The sequence below is a fragment of the Trichosurus vulpecula genome, chromosome 4 (genome assembly GCF_011100635.1).
Source record: "Trichosurus vulpecula isolate mTriVul1 chromosome 4, mTriVul1.pri, whole genome shotgun sequence".
NCBI lineage: Eukaryota > Metazoa > Chordata > Mammalia > Diprotodontia > Phalangeridae > Trichosurus > Trichosurus vulpecula.
In genome coordinates this window covers 425161548-425181726 of record NC_050576.1, presented here as the reverse complement: position 1 = coordinate 425181726, position 20179 = coordinate 425161548, and the positions used below count along the sequence as shown (strand labels likewise).

The 20179-nt window shown below is 39.2% G+C and overlaps 1 protein-coding gene across 1 annotated transcript in view; it reads left to right on the top strand.

Annotated features, from left to right (window-relative positions):
• The first annotated feature begins 239 nt into the window (after window positions 1-239).
• IL1RL2 (interleukin 1 receptor like 2) overlaps window positions 240-20179 on the top strand; it is a 33363-nt gene continuing 13423 nt past the window's right edge. The window contains 7 exon segments of the mRNA XM_036755821.1: window positions 240-303; window positions 1522-1744; window positions 4869-5073; window positions 9224-9386; window positions 12768-12839; window positions 16397-16520; window positions 17543-17682. Coding sequence (XP_036611716.1) covers window positions 240-303; window positions 1522-1744; window positions 4869-5073; window positions 9224-9386; window positions 12768-12839; window positions 16397-16520; window positions 17543-17682 — 991 coding nt within the window.

The window sequence follows — 20179 nt, the reverse complement described above, 5'->3', positions numbered from 1 at the left end:
TTGGACCTAGAGTTCCCTAGGAGGAGCGGGCTACTCAGAATCTAGCTTTGAGTGCACATGCGTTCTCCAAGAACAGAGGCGGCCTTCCAGCTGCAAACACCGTCACCCCTGGTTGGTTCTCAGGGGCCCCACCCTTTGGCTTCAGCTACTTAGTGGAGATCCTAAAGCCGGAAAAGCTGGGCGACTCCAGGCTGCTACGAGTGGCTCTCCGGCACACCCTGTCCTCTCCGTAGCCCAGTATGGTGATTGTGTCCTGGCTTCTTCCCGGTTTCATCTTGGCTTTTCTTCACTTGGCCAGAGCAGGTGAGTTTAATTTAGCGAATAAGGATTAGGGACTTGCCTTACATACCACTCCTTTCAGAATCTCTTTACCTCTTTGAACTCTTAAGATTGTCCCACGAGAGAGATCTCCATCAATTAGAACTTTGAAGAGAGGACCATACTGCCCAAAAGTCCGTGTGATTGTAGGATCTGAAGTTAGAAGAGACTTCAAAAGTTTAATCCAAGCACCTCCTTTTACTGATTAGGAAACTGAGAACTAGAGATAAGTAGTAAATGATAAAGCAAGAATTTAAACCCAGGTTTTCTGGCCCTTCAATCAGGACTGTACATTCCACCCTGAATTGGGTTCCCCATAGTGTAAATTCACCCTTAATGAAACGGAAAGAACTCTGAATCTGGAGTCAGAGAACTTGGTTTTAAATTCTTGAACGTTAGAGAAAGTTTCTTAACCCTAGAGGGTTTTTTAAATTACAAATTATTTTATTCACTGACCAAAATGGATGGATCTTATATCTGGATACAATAAGATTAATTATTATATTAGTAATATGTACTCTGTGAAGTCAGTCAATCTGTTTGAGATCACATGCTGAAAAGCATAGCATAATATACTTAGGAAAACAGGAATGAAAATATACTATGTCAGACCCTATAAGAGGTTAAGTGAAATAAATACATTGGTGATCTTGAGGAAAGTTAAAGGAAGTATAAAATAGAAGTGGTTAGCCTCAAGAAATTAAGGAATTTACAAAAATGACCTTTAAAATATACTTCCTGGGGTTTCGGGGAGTCCATTTTGTGGGGAAGACAAAACAAAAGAAGCCTTAGAATTTGACATAATAAAGTGCCCAATTGTGAGGAGGGGGCATAGAAAAATAGATTGTTTGAAAGAGGGTGTCATTGATGAGTACATTAAATTTTGAAGGAGGTCAGAGACCTAGCTTGGCAATATGGAAGACAACAGGAGTATGTATGGAAGTGAGAGGAAGTAATTGGTGTATCTCTGACATCTTTGAAGAGCTGCGGGGTCTCAGACAACTAACTGAAACTTCCTCTAGAAATCTGTATACCGTCCTTATTCTCAGACATTCAATTTAAATTTAACTAGAACCTTTATATTGACTAACGGGTCAAGGAAAGGCACCTAAGGTGATTGAATCCTTATAGAATGAATAAAAGAAAGAATGAAGAATTTGCTTTGCAGCTCATCCTTCCGTTTTTTGCCCTCTTTCCCAATAGAGAAATGCAAAGTCAGCACAGAAAGTCAACATTTTGTGGCAGGGTCACCTTTTGCTCTTTCTTACACAATCATAGACGTGAATGGGGATGTGACTTGCTATAAAAATTTGAGCAAAACTCCAATAACTCCGGACAGAAATTCTAGAGTTCACCAGTATCTGAGTTGGATTTTATTTCTTCCTTTGACATTGCAAGACTCAGGAATATATCAGTTTCTCGTAAGGTAAGTTTGCAGTTTGAGAAAGAAATACACTGAAAAGATGCCGTGTTTGTCTTATCGTAGGAAAACTCTACTTAAGTAGAGAAGATGAGATGATGAATTGAATGTTGTATTCTTACTCTTCTTGTGATATGAATACGTTGAGGTCATAAGATCTAGAACTGGAAGACCTGAGAGAGTTCGGTACCAAGTTCATCTCCAGACTGGCTATATATCTAAGACTTTGTCGGTATGGCAATTGAAACATGCTTTCTGTGGAATTAATGCTATAAGAATTGATTAGATTCCAACGTAGACTATCCCAAAAGCCAATTTAACCAATAATATAGCTGGGTTGAGAAACAGGAGTAAGACCCAGATTCACTCTTTCATTGATTACAGAAGACTGGAGATAGCTAAAGTCTGCTGTACATCCCATCAGGAGTTTACAAAAAGAAGAGGAGTTTTTTTAAAAACCACAAAAAAATGATCAGCTATTGAAGACCTAATTAACTTTCTAATAACAATGAATGATGTTTAAACTTACCTAAGACTCTATTAAACCTGTTTCTATTTTTTTCATCTCATCTGTCATATTCACACCATTTCTTTTCTCTTCTTTATGTGTATATTTTCTTCCCTCTTCCTCTACTTTCCTTTTCCTCTTTTTCCCTTTCTATCTTTTTCTCTATTTTTCTCTTCTTTTTTCCTCTCATTTGTTTTCATGTTCACCTTTCTACCTCACTATCTCTCTTAAATGTATATAAAATGTAATAATTACATTTTATAACTTTATTTTTGAATACCATTTTAATCATCATTAATTTTTTAAATAGAGTTTGAACATTTTGTTATTTTATAAACAAATTCCTTGATTGAGTTTTTTTTCAAATATATGGCCCCTAAGTGATTTCTTTTTCCCTCCCTTATGTTATAGGCTGGTTGCAATCTGTATTGGTGGAGGGAGTTAATAAATCATGAGTTCTGACACTGACGGACTAATAGGCTGTCATTGCCATATTGATAGCCTAAGCATCATTCTTGGCTCTGTGTGACACCCAGGGAAGAAGGAAGAGGAGCATAAGAGGAGGAATTTTGCATCCTTCATATATACGTACACAGATGTGTGTATATGTATCCACACATACATATACGCATGTGGGTATATTATATATACACATATGTAGGTGTGTACATACAACTTTCTATCTCTCTCCCTTTGTTTATTTCTCTCTTTCTGTGTTTCTCTATCTATCTCAGTTTCTGACTAGCACACAAGACAACACACACAAAAGAAATACAAAATAGATACGTGGTAATTGGGGGAGGGAGGGGGAGAAGTAGTAGCTGTGGGATCTGAAAATGTTTCGTGTAGGAAGTGGTTCTTGACCTGAGGCTTGAAGAAGACTCTGGATTCTCCAGATATTACGGTCAGCCCCAGCAAAGTCACAGCCCCATTAAAGTTTTTTTCTTTTTTAAAAATAAAAGTGATTTTAATCAATGCAGCTATGTTTAATTTACAAAATCAAGTCCACAACTTTCCTAATCTATTTTCTCTAATACATATGGCCTAATTGTTTCCTTTGGGACGGTTAGGTAGTGTAGCAGATAGAATGCCAGGCCTGGTGCCAGGAAGAATTAGCTCCATGAATTCAAATCTGGCCCCAGACACTCACTAGCCATGTGACCCTGGGCAAGTCACTTAACCCTGTTTGCCTCAGTTTCTTATCTGTAAAATGAGCTGGAGAAGGAAATGACAAACCATTCCAATATCTTTGCCAAGAGAACTCCAAATGGAATCAAGGAGAGTCAGATACAACAAACATCAATTATTTTTTTAATGCCCTTTATGATGGTAAGACAAGACAAGAGGTGTTCTGTATAAAGAGTTGGAAGGACAGTTTCACCGGACTGGCATATCCATGAAGAGAAGCAGTATTTAATAGGGCTGGAAAAGTAAGTTGGGGACAGGTTGCAAGGGACTTTAAATGTCAAATAGAGGAATTGCTGGAGTTCATTGAATGAGAGCCTGACACACACCTCTGCTTTAGGAAAATTGTTTTGGCAGCTATGAGGAGGAATGATTGGAGAGAGGAGAGGCTGGAGGCAGAGGGACCGATCAGGCAGCCTTTGGAATCGTTTAGAGGAGAGGTGCTGAGGGCCCCAAATGGGGGGGGGCATGTGACTAGAGAGAAGGAAATGGATGTGAGAGAAGCTGTGGAGGCAAAAATGATAACACTCAGCAACTGAAAGGTCATGAGGGGTAAAGGAGAGGGAGGAGTTGATGGCAATACCAACAGGTTGCAAACCTGAGAGACTAGAAAGATAGTGTTTTTCTTGATGGTAATAGGGAAGTTCAGAGGAAGTGTCAGTAGAAGGAGTGAGATAATGAGTTCTATTTTGGACTTGCAGAGTTTGAATTACCTGTGGGAGGTCCAGTTTGAAGTGTCCAATCATTGGTGGTTGGTCATGTGAGACTGTAGCTCAGGAGAAAACTAGGACTGGATCTATAGATTTGGAGTCATCAGCACAGAGATAAGATTACCCAGGGAGAGCAAATGTAGAGAGAGAACAGAAGCTGACCCAGGAGAGAGTCGCTGCGTTTACTCATAGTTGGGGGCCTGATCTTGACGATGATTCTGCAAAGGAGACTGATAAAAAGTCAGACTGGTAGGAAAAGAATCAAGGAAAACCATTCTTGAAAAAACCAACAAGAAGAGAATATTTAGGAGGAGAGGATGGTCAAACACTTCACATGCTGCAACAAGGTCCAGAAAGATGAGGGTTGGGGATGGGGTAAGCCATCAGATTGAGCAATGAAGTGATCATTGGTATTTTGGGAGAAGGTAGTTTGGTTGAGTGATGAGGTCAGAAACCAGACCAGGTTTCTATTAGTTAAAGACTTCTTCGTTACAGAAGACAACTGAGCATGGGTTTTGAATATCTTTTAACTCTGACAAGTATGGTGCTCCTCAGTCATTTGGACACAAATTATGCTGGGCTGCAGAGATGGCCCTGGTGACCTGTGAGGTCTTTTAAAATTACAGTGTTTTCTGCAAGCTGGGTATTCAATAATTAATGATTGATTGGTTGGCACTTATGACTCTGACTCAAGAATTGTGGGATAATTCTGCTGTTTTACTTACAGGAATTTAGGTAGCTGTCAGAAAATCTTCGTGAACCTAACTGTTCAAAACAGGAGTAGTGGTTGGTGTGGTGATTCCAGCAAAGACCTAGCAGGGCTAGCAGATAATCACAACCAACAAACATTATATATGGGGACCACCAGCATTCTTGCATGCCATGTAATTACCATTCCAAACAGTACTTTAAGTCCGATATAGTGGTATAAGGTAAGCCCTGATGCTGTCATTGCTTTCTCTCTTCCCCTCTTTTCTAGTACCAAATTTAAGTTCTGAGATAGGATTGCTAAGGAGATTAATTTAAAATCATAGCATCACAACAGACATTAAATAGCTGAGACCCATGACATTTAAAGGAATTCTGCTTTTACTCATGGTGACCCAATATTGGTAAGACATTAAGCATTTAGATCTCCCCCTAATTTAAGACTATTCCTAAGATGTAAGAGACAACACATGGGACAATTTCAACAAAATTGTCTTCAACAAAAGTTGAAGAAAGTTCTTTTAATAGATGAATTAACATCATATCAACATCGTATTTTTCTTCCTTGGAAACTTAAGCAGTTCGAAGCAGTGAAAAGAACACTGCTCTTTGAATCGAGAAACTTGGGTTTGAATCTTGACATTAATATTTGGGAGCTGTGTGATCCTGGACAGCTTACTTAGCCTCTCTGAGTTTCAGCTTCTCCATCTATAAATTGTGGTTAATAATACGTGCACCACCACCTTTCAAAGGGGTTGAAAGACAAACACTTCGTAGCCCTTAAATTGCTATGTAAACACGGATGGCCAAAATAATTTTATTGTTTTGTCGTTCAGTAGTTTTTCAGCTGTGTCTGACTCTTTGTGACCCCATTTGGGGTTTTCTTGGCAAAGACACTGGAATAGTTTGCCATTTCCTTTGCCAGGTCATTTTACAGAGGAGGAAATTGAGGCAAACAAGGCAGGCTAAGTGACTCACCCAGGGTCACACAGCTAGTACCTTTTTGAGGCTAGGTTTGAACTCAGTTCTTCCTGACTCCAGGCCTGGCACTCTACCCACTGCACCACCTAGCTGCCCATTTTATCATACCTGTGTGGGAAAAAAAGGTTTTTATTTAGTATTCCTCTTCCTTTCCTCATCTCCTCCTTCCACATATTATCACAGAAAGGAACAATAATATTTTCTTACTTTAATATGTCATTGGGTCCACCACCTTCTTGATGTAGACACTCACTTGAATGATACAGATTGCATTGGTCTCTACCCATCTTTTCCGTGTAATTCTTGTTTGGGGCCTATCTACAAACCATAGCATGGACTACGCCAAATGTGCTGGCAGCCTTCCTCCTATTGTCTCTTGACGTTGCATGGAGACCAATTAGCACACAAGCTACCCGTCACTTCCAATGTGTGACTGACCCTTTTTCCCCCAGTGATATATTTCTATCATGACCTCACTTGTGTCACTTTTCCTGTGGAATTGCTCATTTGTAATGTGTCATGGTCTTTTCTCACCCACCATACACGTCTCCATTGACTTTTGGGTGATCTTCAACCTCACTTCTTTGGAAAATATGTAGTCTTACAGCCTGAAACATCACCATACAATTATCAATGTTAAAACAAATGTTCACTTGTTCACAGAGTATTGAAGTCATTAAAAGAATTTTGTAGCATTTCCTAGGGGTGGCTAGGTGGTGGTGTGGTGAATAGAGTGCTGGGCCTAGAGTCAGGAAGACTCATCTTTGTGAGTTCCAATCTGACCTCAGACACTTACTAGCTGTGTGACCCTGGGCAAGTCACTTAACTCTGTTTGCCCCAGTTTCCTCATCTGTTAATGAGCTAGAGAAGGAAATGGCAAACCACGCCAGTATCTTTGCTAAGAAAACCCAAATTGGGGTCGCAAAGAGTCAGACACAAGTGAACCACCACCACAACAACAAATTTCCTAAAGTGTCTAGCCTTCTCCCTTCCTGCCCTTTAGTTCTGGTTTCGCCTCATTGTCTATATGCACTGCCTGTTCAAAATATGTGCATTAATGGACAAGTACTATGGGCTGTCTTTTTAACTGTACAATACTAGCTCGTCAAGAGTCACTTCTTCCATAGGATTTTTCCTGTATGATTAGTTAAGTCAAACTCTTTTGGGTGATTCTAGATTTCAGATAAGATTATCGTTATGTCAGGGCTTATTGCAGTTGTTACAATGTTGTCTGTAAACAGGAGCAGTTAGGAGACATCTCTAGGGAATCGCATTCGCTTGGACTCTGTCTGCACACTGTCCATGACTGAAGGATCAAATGTAATTTCGGCTGGTGATCCATTAATTATTAACATCAATTCTAATATAAATAGAGGGTTATTGACGAGGATTACCTTTGGCAAATCTTTCAAAGATTTTTGTATCATTTTGGTAGGTGCATTGCAGACACTTTGTAGAATGGAAACTTTAAAATGTTGGTTTACTCTACGAATCAGATGCTTATGTGTAGTCAATAAACAGTAAATACAGTGGGCTTGTAATCTCTACGTTCTCAGCCAACTGTGTGACTGTAAATATGTAGTGTCCTTTTGTGAAAACCTGTGTGCTCCCTCCTCAAGCCTTCCTTAGAGTTTCCTTCAATGCTTGTATTGGTTATCTTCATTAAAATGCATTAGAGATGCAAATGGAGATAGATGAGTCAGTATTGATTCATATTCTCTCAGTCATCTTTTGGTGCAGTAACTGTTCCCATGTTTTTATTCTCCTCCCTTCTCTTAGGGACCTTGGGACTGAGTCCTTTAACATCCTCAAAATTGCGTCCCCTCCAGGACTGGTAGCTTATAAGCACACTTGGCCTAATCCAGCCACTCTTCCCATATTTGTTTTCTTTGGTGCCATTTTCACTCTTTCACACAGTAAACAGGGGAGTGTAATGTTGGATTCCAGCTGCCCATGGTGGTGAGGAGAGTGTGGAACAAAATCTTCCATAACCTTACTTTATAAACTTTTGACAAAATGGTTCACATTCTAAACCTTTGCCTTTTACTGCCATATCTTTCTCCTTGTGAAGGAGGGCTCGGGTTGCTTTCTGATGTTGTTTCTAGGATCTTTGATTCTCCTTAGCATGGCAATCGATTTCCACTGGTTAAATGTCTTTAGGAAATCATTGTAATTGATGTTAATGTCTGTTCTTCCATCTACTTTCCATTTTTTTCTATTTGCAAGTTGATTAATATAGAAATATACCCACCTACTCCTTTGCACAGGTAAATATCTCTAAACTCTACTGATTGTCCTCACAAATTTTGGTATCATCTTCATTTTACAGACAAGGGAACTGAAGCTCAGAGAAACTGACTTGACCAAGGTCATACAGCTAAGCCATAAATCCTTCTTTTCTGATTCCAAACCTAAGGCTCTTTCCAATTCCTTGGCACCTTTATTCCAATCTGCCCATTTCTTTTCAACTCTCCTGGAGTCACAGAATTGTGAAGCAGGAAATGACCCCAGATCATACAGCTCAGTCCTGCCTTAGTGGCTGGTACGGAGCACAAGTCTTGTGATTTCAAGTTCCATTCTATTTTCTTTATATCACATTGTCTCTGTCGTTGTTCTTTTGTATATCTTGGTTCAGACTAAGACTTCCTTACGATTGTTCAGTCATGTCTGACTCTTCATTACTCCATTTGGTGTTTTCTTGGCAAAGATACTAGTTTGCCGTTTCTTTCTCCAGCTCATTTTACAGATGAGGAAACTGAGACAAGCAGGGGTAAGTGACTTGTCCAGAACCATGCAGCTAGTAAGTATCTGAGGCCAGATTTGAACTCAGGAAGATGAATCTTCCTAACTCTGAGCCTTGGCATTCTATCCACTGTACCCCATAGCTGCCCAATTAGCCCCGCTGTATAATATTCTAGCTATCCATTGTTGTAGAGCGTTGTAAGGTTTTAAGTGACGAAGTTCACAGATCCGACTTGTTAAAACAGATGTGTACCTATTTTCAGTTCATCTACACCATTCCCCTTGGCCCTTAACATCAGTACCTTTTTTTCCCTGCTAGGAGCTACTGATTGCATGAAATGGGATTGAATCTTCCTTTTTCTTTCTAAGCTTTATTGCTGTCCTGGCTCCTGAATCTATGAGTACCTCCCTCATCAGAGACAGCATGAAGTTCTTTCTGGGGCTTGTACTAGCACCTCTGTCTTAAGGAACCTAGAATTCCTTTCCTGTTGGTACTGAGAGAGTGTCCAGTCTTATGCATGACTGTTGCTTATGGTCAGGAATACTGTGTGTTATACTTCCTGTATGTCACTGATAGTCCGTACTGCAATATTAAATACTGGTAGTTACTCGATAAAGACGTGCTAACCCAAAATGAATTTTTGTATTTAGGAATGTAATCCTATTGGAGACAAAGAGAAATATGCTTTTAGCAGATTTGATCTCTATATAGAAAATACATCAACTGAGGATTCAGGAACGTATTTATGCAGAACAAAGCTAACATACATGGGAAAACAGTATGATATTTTAAATAGAATTTCTACAACTCTATGTAAGTATGATATAATATAACCATCATTTTCTTAGCATATTGCAAATGTTTCTAGTATTTGGCTTTTCCATGTAGCTTCATGTGAATGCCAGGGTATTTGTGTGGTTTTATTTGCCAAAAATTCTTTTTCTCAGGTTCCAGAAAGATTCAGAAATTTTCCTTGCCGAAAGTCACAAAAATAATAGGAAGAAGTATTAGATAGTGGAAGGGGGAGAGGAAGGGAATCACAGAATCGCACAATTTCAGAATTGGAAGGGATGTCAGCAGCCATCTAGTCCAACCCACACGCAAAAGCGATCTTCACTATAAAATATCTCAAAACTGGTCATCCAACCCCTCTGCCTGAAGACCTCCAAGGAGGATGGTCTCACCACCTCCTGAGGTAACTTAAGTTGTGAATGACTTTAGTTGTTGAGAAGTTTTTCCTTATATGAAGCCTAAATCAGCCTCTTTCCAACTTCCACCTATTGTTATTGGTCCAGCCCTCTGGGGCCAATTAGGGAAAAAAAAAATCTAGTCTCCTTTTTCCACAACACACCTTGAAATAAGACGACTTCCCCCAAATGTTCTTTTCTCCTGGCTAAACGTGGCCATTTCTTTCAACCAACCTTCATATAACAGGGCTCTTTATCAACCTAGTTATCCTCGTCTAGATACTCGTTAGCTTACCAATGTCCTACACCTAGAACTCACCACAAGAGTAGCCATGTGAAGTCTGCTGAGAGCAAAGCATAGTGGGGCTATCCTGCCCCTATTGTTGGAAGTCATGACCTTCTCAATGCAAACAAAGATGACATTAGTGCATTTAGCTGCCACATCACATTGCTGACTCAATACAAGATGATGGCCCACAAAGACCCTCAGTTTTTAGAGCTGTCTTCTGTCAATGCCCCCAATATTATAATTGTTTAGATGATTTTATTGCGCCCAAGTCCAAAACATTGCATTTATTCCTATTAAACATGTGATTAGAATCAATCCAATAACCTAGCCTGTCAAGACTCCTTTGGGTTCTGACTGTCATCCAGTGTGTTAGCTAATCTTTACATCATCTGCAGATTTGATGAACCTACCATCAATGTCTTTATCAAAGTCATCAATAAAAATGTTTTTAAAAATATGAAGATGAGCCAAGCAGAGATCCCTAAGGTACTGTACTGAAGATCTCCTGCCGTGTTAACATTGAACCACGAATACCTAGTCTTTGAGATTGGCCTTCCAACTAGTTCTGTATTCATTTTATTATATTATTGTTAAATCCATATTTCTCTATCTTCTCCACAAAAATACTGTGATATAGTTTGCCAAAAGGTTTGCTAAAATAGAATCAAACTGTATCCATGGTATTTCTCTCATCTCTTTTAGCAGGTAAATGAGGTTTGTCTGGCAGTACCTATTCTTCAACAAGCCATGTTGGTTCTTTATAATCACATCTTTCTATATGCTCTCCAATCCTCTTTTTACTGATCCATTCTAGAAGTAGTGAGTCTCTGGAACTTCCCAACACATAGATGTACTAGGAAGAGTGTAGCCAACTTGCCACATCTTCCCCTTCAGGGTCCTAAGAGTACCTCTGAGAAATGGTGGCAGAGCATCCATTCCAGTGTCTTACCTCCAGTATCAGTTTCTTGTCCAAGACTTCATAAGCATTGGCAACACTTTTTTAGGTTCTTTCTGGAAGTGTCGTTTGTGTACCTGTGAATCATTAGAAGTTTTTTTTTTTTAATTTTGTCTTGGATCCACCTCCTGTGAAGACAACAGAGCTCTTAATTGTGAGGAGTCCATACCGTCCTGTAATCATCTCCAATTACCATTTACTGTTGTATTCAGGTCTTTGGAGAGAAGCTTTGAAACTGTAGGAGTCTGAGGGCTGGCTTAGGAGACTGGCCCTGGCTAACCATCTCTGCAGAAGCAAGAAGTTAACCACTTTCTTATTCATCTGTAGAGAAGAAGGAAACTTAGCCTCAACTATTCTTTTGCATTAATATTTGGCTATCATTGCATATTTGTGTTGTGTATGTATGTGTGTATGCATATACATATATGTCTCTGTATGTGTGAATACAAAGAAAGAGAGAGAGGAAATTAATATTGGATTGTATTATTTATAACCAATATTTCTCTGTGAATGCATTCATTACTTTACACCCCACCTCTGAAGACCCTGCAGTTTCTGAAAGGCTTAATGCAATAGGTAATTACTCCCAGCCTGGGCAGGGACCCTTGCTTTTGTTGACCCCATAAACAGAAGCCAACTGGAACTAAGACACCCCACCCCCACCCAGGTGGGATGAATCTTGTGTTCTTGCATCTCCTAAACAAAGTTTGGGGTGATCCACTCAAAAAAAGGGGAGGGAGACAAAACTGGTGAAAACCTATTTGAGATGGCTTATATTGTTCTAGCCAAGATTGATAGAGACAGCTGGGTCCATGGGGCCGCTGGCATTTTTTGAGTGTTAGAGAGGTGTGTTATCAGCCACATCTGAAAGCCAGCTCTCTTTCCCTAGCTGCAGATTGATCCTGAGAATTAGTCCCAACCCCTAATGATGAAGTAATGGGGAGGAGCTGAGAACTATTAACCCACTTCCTCCTTAAAATGGCCACCAATCAAGGTTGCCTCGCATTTGCCAGGGGAGGGCCAAATCAGAGGGAAAACACTGCTAGGTTTAAAAGGTATTGTTGACCTTCACTCTAGGTCTCTGCCACAAAGAGAGGCTAGCCATAAGAACCCTTTGTTACCTGGCTGCATGCCCCTGCTAAGAAAGGGTATCTCATTCAGAGAATTGCCTCAGTCTGCCCTTTGTTAAAGTCTAGCTTGGACAACGTGAGTATACAATATGTACACATATAACATATATGTGCACATATAACATATATGTACACGTATTCATATCCGCATGTATATATACAGCTTGTTATACACAACATGTAGATGCAGAAATGTAACACATTGATGCAAAATGTTAAGGCTTATTTGTAGAATTTATTGACCATTTTTCTTATAGAGATCATTATAATTAAATCCCATTGTGGCTTTTTCTAAATGCTCTTTTTTTTTAAATCAGTTTTCCCACTGTGATTGCTTTCTCCTCTCCCCATCTCTCCAGTTTCGTTAGACATAAAGGTCATGTCACTTGAGAAGCCCAATAATAGCCCTTCTCTCTTCATGATGCCAGAATGGTTCCCTACACTTACCTTTTTAATATATCCAAGTCTTTTATCCTAACAAAGGTCATGGTGATTTGGGGGGTACTGGAAGTTGAAATGTGAATTTATGGGTGGGGATTTTGGAGATTCTGAGTTTTCTTTAAAGTTCTTGAACATGGATAATTTTTTTTTTCATTTCCAGCAAGATAGGTTTGTGTCTGTGTTTCTTTCCAGTAAAGAAAATAGGAAGAAGGAAGGAACCTGAAATTATCTATCCAAGAAATAATTCCATTGAAGTACAGCTTGGTAAGTAGAATGAAAAACAAAAACCACTAACTCATTAACTATAGAGACTATAAAAATGGTGCTGATAACATGCTACTAGGATGATGTTATGACAGTTTGGGAATTCTAGTCATGCTGTATTAGAAGTACAATTAGAATGTAATATCCTTGAGGAACTAAAAGTCAAGATCTAGTAAAATGAGGAACTAGGAAAAGAGCAGGGCAGCTAAGTGGTACAATGGCTAGAGTGTTGGGCCTATAGTCAAGAAGACTCATCTTCCTGAGTTCAAATCCAGTCTCAGACACTTAATGGTGTGATCCTGGGCAAGTCACTTAGCCATGTTTGCCTCAGTTTCCTCATCTGTAAAATGAGATGGAGAAGGAAATGGCAAACCATTCCAGTATCTTTGCCAAGAAAACCCCAAATGGGTCACAAAGATTCAGATACAAATGAACAACAGCAACAGAAACAAGTTCCATGACGATAAAGAAAGAAGTGGTACATAAAGTACAGTCCTCCCTACCACTGACACGAAGCTATGTCTGCTGACATTCACTTCATTCGGCAGCGCAGGAAAATTTTGTGTGCGCATCGTTGGTTCATAATGGCTCATGTTTGAATAAAAATAGATACCAAGCTCCTCAGAAACTGCTTGTTCTGTACTACAGTAACTGGCTTTAAAAAAGTCCTTTATTCCTGAAAGGTCTCGGTTGAAAAAATGAGGGCATATGGCCCAGTATTAAATGTTTTTTTGAAGTCCAGATACATTGTCACAGTTCAATAGGGCATGAAGGTGCAGTGGTCTTCGAATCTCTAAATTCACAGCAGATCCCCTGAGAGAGGGATTTATCCTCATTCTCATGAATGAAAAATGTCTCTCTTCAGCAAAGTATACTGAACAAATGCTTATCCGGCTTGGGGGAAAACATGCTAACAATGAGTTTTTAGTTTGAGTTTTTACCTGATCTTATAACCTGATCATTCTCCCAACCAAAAGCATTGTGTGAAAGGAATGGTCATTAGAAAAGAACATTTATTAAACACTCATATAAAGATCCCTAAGTTCATAGGTTTTAAGAATGAAAGGTACTCTAGAGTGCTGCTTGCTCCCTTAAAATCTAAATTCTCAAATAGAGATTTGGTGATGCTGATATATCTGAGCCAAGAACCATAGGGGCAGAGTAAATCCTGGAGAAATAAAGTGAATAAATAGTACATCCATAATCATAATACTTAATATCCACAATACTTTAAGATCAGAAAAGCATGTTTTCCCCAACAACTGCATGGGGTAACTAGTATACAGTATATGAGTGTGCGTCATAAGAAATATTAACTGTGTTGCAAACAGTGCTGGAATTTTCCTTTTAAAAAAATGATAAATAGTTTGAAAGGAATGCTTACAAAATTCTCCAGGCCTACAGCTGATACAAATTTTGTTTCAAGTGAAATCCCAACCTAATGGACATCAATTGAGCAGAGAAAAAGCTGTGTGTTGAGTTTAATTGTGGGAAAGCGTAAGTCAGTATGTTTAGGGAAATTTTTTTTTAATTCTTCAAAGCATTAGTAATTGGACAATACAAATTAAAGCAATTCTGATGTTCCACTTCATACCCATTAGGTTGACAAAGGTAACAAAAGAGGAAAATAGCAAATGTTGAAAGGGAGTCAGGAAGATAGACATACTTGTGCATTGTTAGTAGAACTGGTCCAGCTATTCCAGAAAAGAATTTGGAACTAGGCTCCAAAGTTAATAATCTGTACATAACTTTTGATTATTAAGTCTATGCCTGAAAAAGATCAACGAAAAAAGAAAAGGACTCTTATGTACACAAATAATTATGGCCAGTCTTTCTCTATCAGCCCCAAAGTGGAAGCAAAGGGGCGCTCACTTATTGGGGAGTGGCTAAACAGAATGTGGTATATGAATGAAATTATTGAGCCATAGGGAATTATATAATGGACAGTTTCAGAGGAAATTAGAAGTACTTCTGTGAACTGATGAAGAGTAAAGCGAGCAGAACTAAGAAAATAATTCTTACAATGATAAAAATATCATAGAGAAAAACAGTTTTGAAAGACTTTGGAATTTGCATCAATGCATTGAGAAACCATGAATCTAGAGGACAGAACATGAAACATATTATTCATCTTTGCCTAGAGGTTATGTACTTAAAATGCAGAGAGAGACGTGTTTTCAGCCATTGTCAATGTGGATATTTGTTTTGCTGGATTACATACAATGGAGTCTTTTTTGTTTATTTTTTAATTGTTTAATGGGGGTAGTGGGAGTGAGAGATTATAAATATTTGCAAAAAAAAAGTTAAGTAACCTGAAGTTTTGCTTGCACAATGATACATTCTGATTTGTGGCCCTTTGGTCTATGGTACTGTTTCAGGCAAAATCGCCAACAACATTCTGGGCATCATCAGAAAGGAAATTAGAACTCAAAGTCAATCATAACATTTCACCTTTCTAGAAAACCATGATCTCTTTGAACTTGGAATGGTGTTTGCCCTTCTAGGTACTTCATCTTAAGGAAAACATAGCAAAGCTGGCTAAAGTCCAGAGAACAGTAACTAAAATAAGGGATTAGCATAGATCTCCTTTTGGATATCTCAGCAGTGCAAAGACCAAGTCCAAGCGAGTATTATAATCAAGGCTTCGAAAATCATGAAAGAACAGATTGGATCAAGACAAACTCATTGACTAAATTCTAAAATTCTAGAGTCAGGCGTCTACACTGAAAACTTGGAAGAAGAAGCTTTAAGACAAATAAAAAGAAAGTACCCTTTGTGCAACAAGTAGAAAATAGGTGAATCTTGTGACCTCGATGGTGAGGAGGTTGTCACTAAAAAACCTAAGTAGATATAGATGGGTTTAAGAAGGGTTTGTATGATCATGGGTTTAGTGACAGAAATAGAAGTCCACCTTCCCCTGCTCCTAATTTTGTAGATGATGAAATGGGCATAGCAGCCTGGGGCATCCCTTAGTATACACTTGCTGATTGGATCCCTGGGGATAACTAACCCAAGTTCAATGTACTCTGGGGGGGATGGGGTCTATACTCCTAAAACGATAGTTTACACGTTCACCCTTATGCAATATATCATTAAACCATAGATTTCAGTCTGGAACAGATCTTAGAGGTTATCTAGTTCAACCCCTACATTTTACACACAAGGAAACTGAGGCCCAGGAAAGTTAGGTGATTTGCTCCAGGCCACAGAGGTAGTAAATGAAAGAGTTGGGATTCAGACCCAGGTCCTCTAAATTTAAATATAGTGTTTTTCCCACTATACAAATTTACTTGTTCAATCTTAACTTTTTGAGGTTTATGATAGAAAGGGAAATGCATTCCTTGGTACCTCTGTCCATCAGCGGTTGGGCGACTGATATAACCCATTTAGGATTTATATTCTGATTTTTAAAATTGAAAAATACTTTAAAAATAAAATAAATTGGCTAAATAAAAATGCAACAGAATCATGAAACCCTTGGACTTGGTCTTTTTGTCTCATCTGCTTTTCATTTGCAGGATTTTAAATATTTACTCTTGGTCAATCTTGCCTTGTAGGTTCTCCTCTTATTGTACGCTGTAATATAAAAGACGGGAAAGATAATTTAAATCATAGAAGTTGGAGAGTCAATGACACTCTTGTGGACTTCCTCAATTCTACCCGAATCAAAGAAGGGATTGAGTAAGTATTCATAGTCTTCAGGAAACTCAGAGATCTTTTAGAGTAGTCTCTCTAAATATCCCCCCAAAACAATTGTCTTGCCTCTGTTTGAAGACTTGGAGTGACAAGGAAGTCATCATTTGCTGATGTAAAATTTCTTTTTTGTACAGCTCTAATTGTTGAGAGGCAGCAAGATCTGCACAGATTCAGGCATTGCCAGTGATAAATATAGTCTTTGTGACCCTGGGCAAGTCACTTAACCCCTTAATGCTCTTGTGTAGATAACTCTCTGAGACTGGGAGTTGCTGGGAAGGTGTTGCTGTGAATCAGGAATGGAGCATAAGCTCTGGAAGGTCCCATGAAGTTAGATTGCCTTCCAGTACAGGGCAAGTGACAGATCATATGTGGCTCATCTGAGGACCCTTCTAGCTGAAAGGCTGATCACCAAGTTAGTTTTAAGCAGTGGTGTTCTAGTAAATGGTTAGTGGCCTGCTCTCTGGAAAAAGAAAATGTGTGGGTGGCACACTTTTCAGTTTAATCTGTGTTAACGTTTTGTCCATGGCTTTCCTAAGTCTAGACAGTCAACAAAACAATAAACAAAGCCTTAATCTGTAGCATTTGCTGATTTCTGAGGTGAAAATATTCACACTGAAAATTTTACAATTGCCTCTAATGAGCCAATATATGGCTCCAGCACAGCCTTGGTTGTAGGATATTGAATTTTCCAGCCCAAACAATTTTCTAAAACCATCTGCTAAGGTCATAGAATCAGAAGATCAGAGCTCCTAAGCTGCAGAGCACCTCTGAAGTCCTGAGGGCAGATGACTTCGCCAAGGTCACACAGGTTGTAAGGGTAAAAGATAGGTTATCTGACTCCAGGATCAGTGCTCTTTCCCCTGGGGGCATATGATCTACCCCAAGGGAGGTCTCACCTTCATCAATGAAGTCACATATTTGCAGGTATTGAAATGCAAATATACAAAGGATAATGTTTCCTAAATTACATAAATGTTTAAAATATAATTTGCTCTATCCTTTCACAGATCAATGGTTTCTTTTGGGGAAAAATACAATTTCTATACTGTAAATATCAGCTTCTCAGAGGTGAGACAGGAAGATTATGACTGTCCCTTTATATGTATATCTGGATCTTCCGCAGCATTTATTATGCTCAAGCATCCAGGTAAGTGCCAAAATGATAAGTGCAATTTTGGATGTGCAGAAGTAAATTTTAAAAAGGAAACTGATGCAAGAGAAGTGAGATTGGATTTTTCAAAATTAATTGAATTTTTAAAAATTATCTTGCTTTATTTTTAAACAAATATCTCTATAATGTAATAAAATAAAAAAGATGATTGTACATTAAACTTATCTGTTATGTACAACTTGTTATTCCTTTTAAATATATAATAAAGTTATCATGTAAATTTCTTTTTTTTTTTTCCTTTTTTTCTTCTTCGCTCCCTCCCCTCAACTGCACCCTAGAGGTGGCTGCCATTAGACACAAATATTAACTGTGTAAGAAGTAGTAAAAGCTGGGGTTAGTCTCTGACAGAGCTTCTGGATTCTGTCATAACATTGATGTGTATTTTTTGAAAAGAATTCAGGTTAGTGTATGTTTGCTAGATGCGGCACCTACTACCTACAGCCTGTGATGTGATCAACTTTTGGTTTGCAATCATTTGTTTCTTCAGTTAGTGATAAGAGGCATTAGAATCTGTGCTCAAATTCTCTATAACATAACTATTCAAAAAATTTCTTGTAGCTGATTGGCTCAGTTGGATAAGTGTTTGCCAGGTCTGTTTCTGCTCCCAGACTGTCCTTCAACCCATTCATTTCTATACGTGCAGCATCTTTCTTGGTTCTCCTCTTTCATAGAATCATGGATTGTTAGAACTGGATAGGATGCAAGAGATCTAACCTTTATTTTACTGATGAGGATTTGTCTCTCCTCCTCCTCTCTCCTCTTCTCCCCTCTGTTCCCCTCCCTTCTTCTCTTCTCCCCTCTGCTCCCCTCCCTTCTCCTCCGCTCCCCTTTCCCTTTATCTCCCCCCCCCGACCCCACATATAGCAAGGGGCAGCTAGGTGGCTCAGTAGATAGAGTGCTGAGCCTGGAGTCAGGAAAACTCATCTTCCTAAATTCAAATCTGGCCTCAGACACTTAGTAGCTATGTGACCCTGGCAAGTCACTTAACCCTGTTTGCCTCAGATCTTCACTTATAAAATGAGCTGGAGAAGGAAATGGCAAACCACTCCAGTATCTTTGCCAGGAAAACCCCACATGGGACATGAGAAGTCAGACAAAAGTGAACAACAATTGTGTGTACCAGACGCCTTGTATATACAAAACAACTGGGGGAAGGGCAGGTGCACCTCGAAAACCTGGAATGGCTCATGTGGGAGGTGGTGTTTGAACTGAGCTTCGAAGGAAACCAAAGATTCTAGGAGGCAGCAATGAGGAGGGAGTGCATCCTAGGCTTGAGCTAGAGCTTGCATAAGGGCAATGAGAGAGGAAATGAAATGATATATGTCAGGACATCAAGAAAGCCAATTTGTCTATATTGCAGACTGCATAAAGGGAAGTGATATATAATGAACATGGACAAATAGGTTGAAACCAATTTGAGAAAGAATTTAAATACCAAAAAATATGAGCTTGTGTTTTATTCCAGAGGTAATAAGGAACCAATAGAGTTTATTGAGCAGGGTAGCAACATGGTTTCATTCCCTTCTGTTCTATTCTGTTTGGGTGAAGTATATTCCCTAGCTAACTGTTAAGGTTGGTTCTTGCCTTTGGTGCAATGCTAAGCTTCTTCACTTCTTGTTCTAAATTGTTTTCTTAGCTTAGTCTCTCTAGTGGCTGTTAGTCTTCCATGAGTGGTGCCCTATGTACCTGGAGCCCTTAGGCAAAACATTAGTCATTTTCAGTCAGAAGCAAAAGCCAGGTGTGAAGTCTGTATTCCTCTTAGGGCCTAGTCTCTGGCTTCCAGTTTCCTGAGAACCACCTCCCAATTTTAATGAATTTTCAGAGCAGAGGTGGATGGCCTTCTAACAAGAGATTCAGGTTGCCAATGCCTTGTATTTCACTGAGATCTCTTTCATGACTCTTCATTCAGGAAGTGGTCTGTCAATGTCTTGTCATTTAAAATTCTGTGACACCATGATAATTCTATCAGACTTTAAAATGAACAGACATAATTGCCACTGGGAGATGCCATGTACATGTGCTGAAGGAAAATGAGCCTGGTCCTCATCTTACCTGGTCCTTCTCTTGAATCCCAACATGAGTTTTACAAGATGGCGGCAAGACGGTCATAGAGAAAAGAGTATTGCGTTGGAAGTCTGAAAACCTAGATTCAGGTCTGCATTCTGCCTATGGAAACATTAACAAAAGGAGGGAAAGAACAGGAAGTGTAGGGCTGAATGAATCATTTCCAGTTTCCTGCTATTTTAGGAAGAAGAGAATAGATGCAGCTGGGTCTGCTTAGCGTTGAGTCCTCAGGATAAGAGAAGGTTCGGGGATACCTATGTGCTTGGCGATGGCCATGCCATCCTTCTTCTCTCTTTCAGCCTTTCACCTTCTGTCCCATGTTTCCCCTTGAAGTTCTTCTATGAGCCGGCAGGAGATGCTCACTTCATAATCGCATTTCTTCATAAAATTTACCTAACTGTGCTCTTCC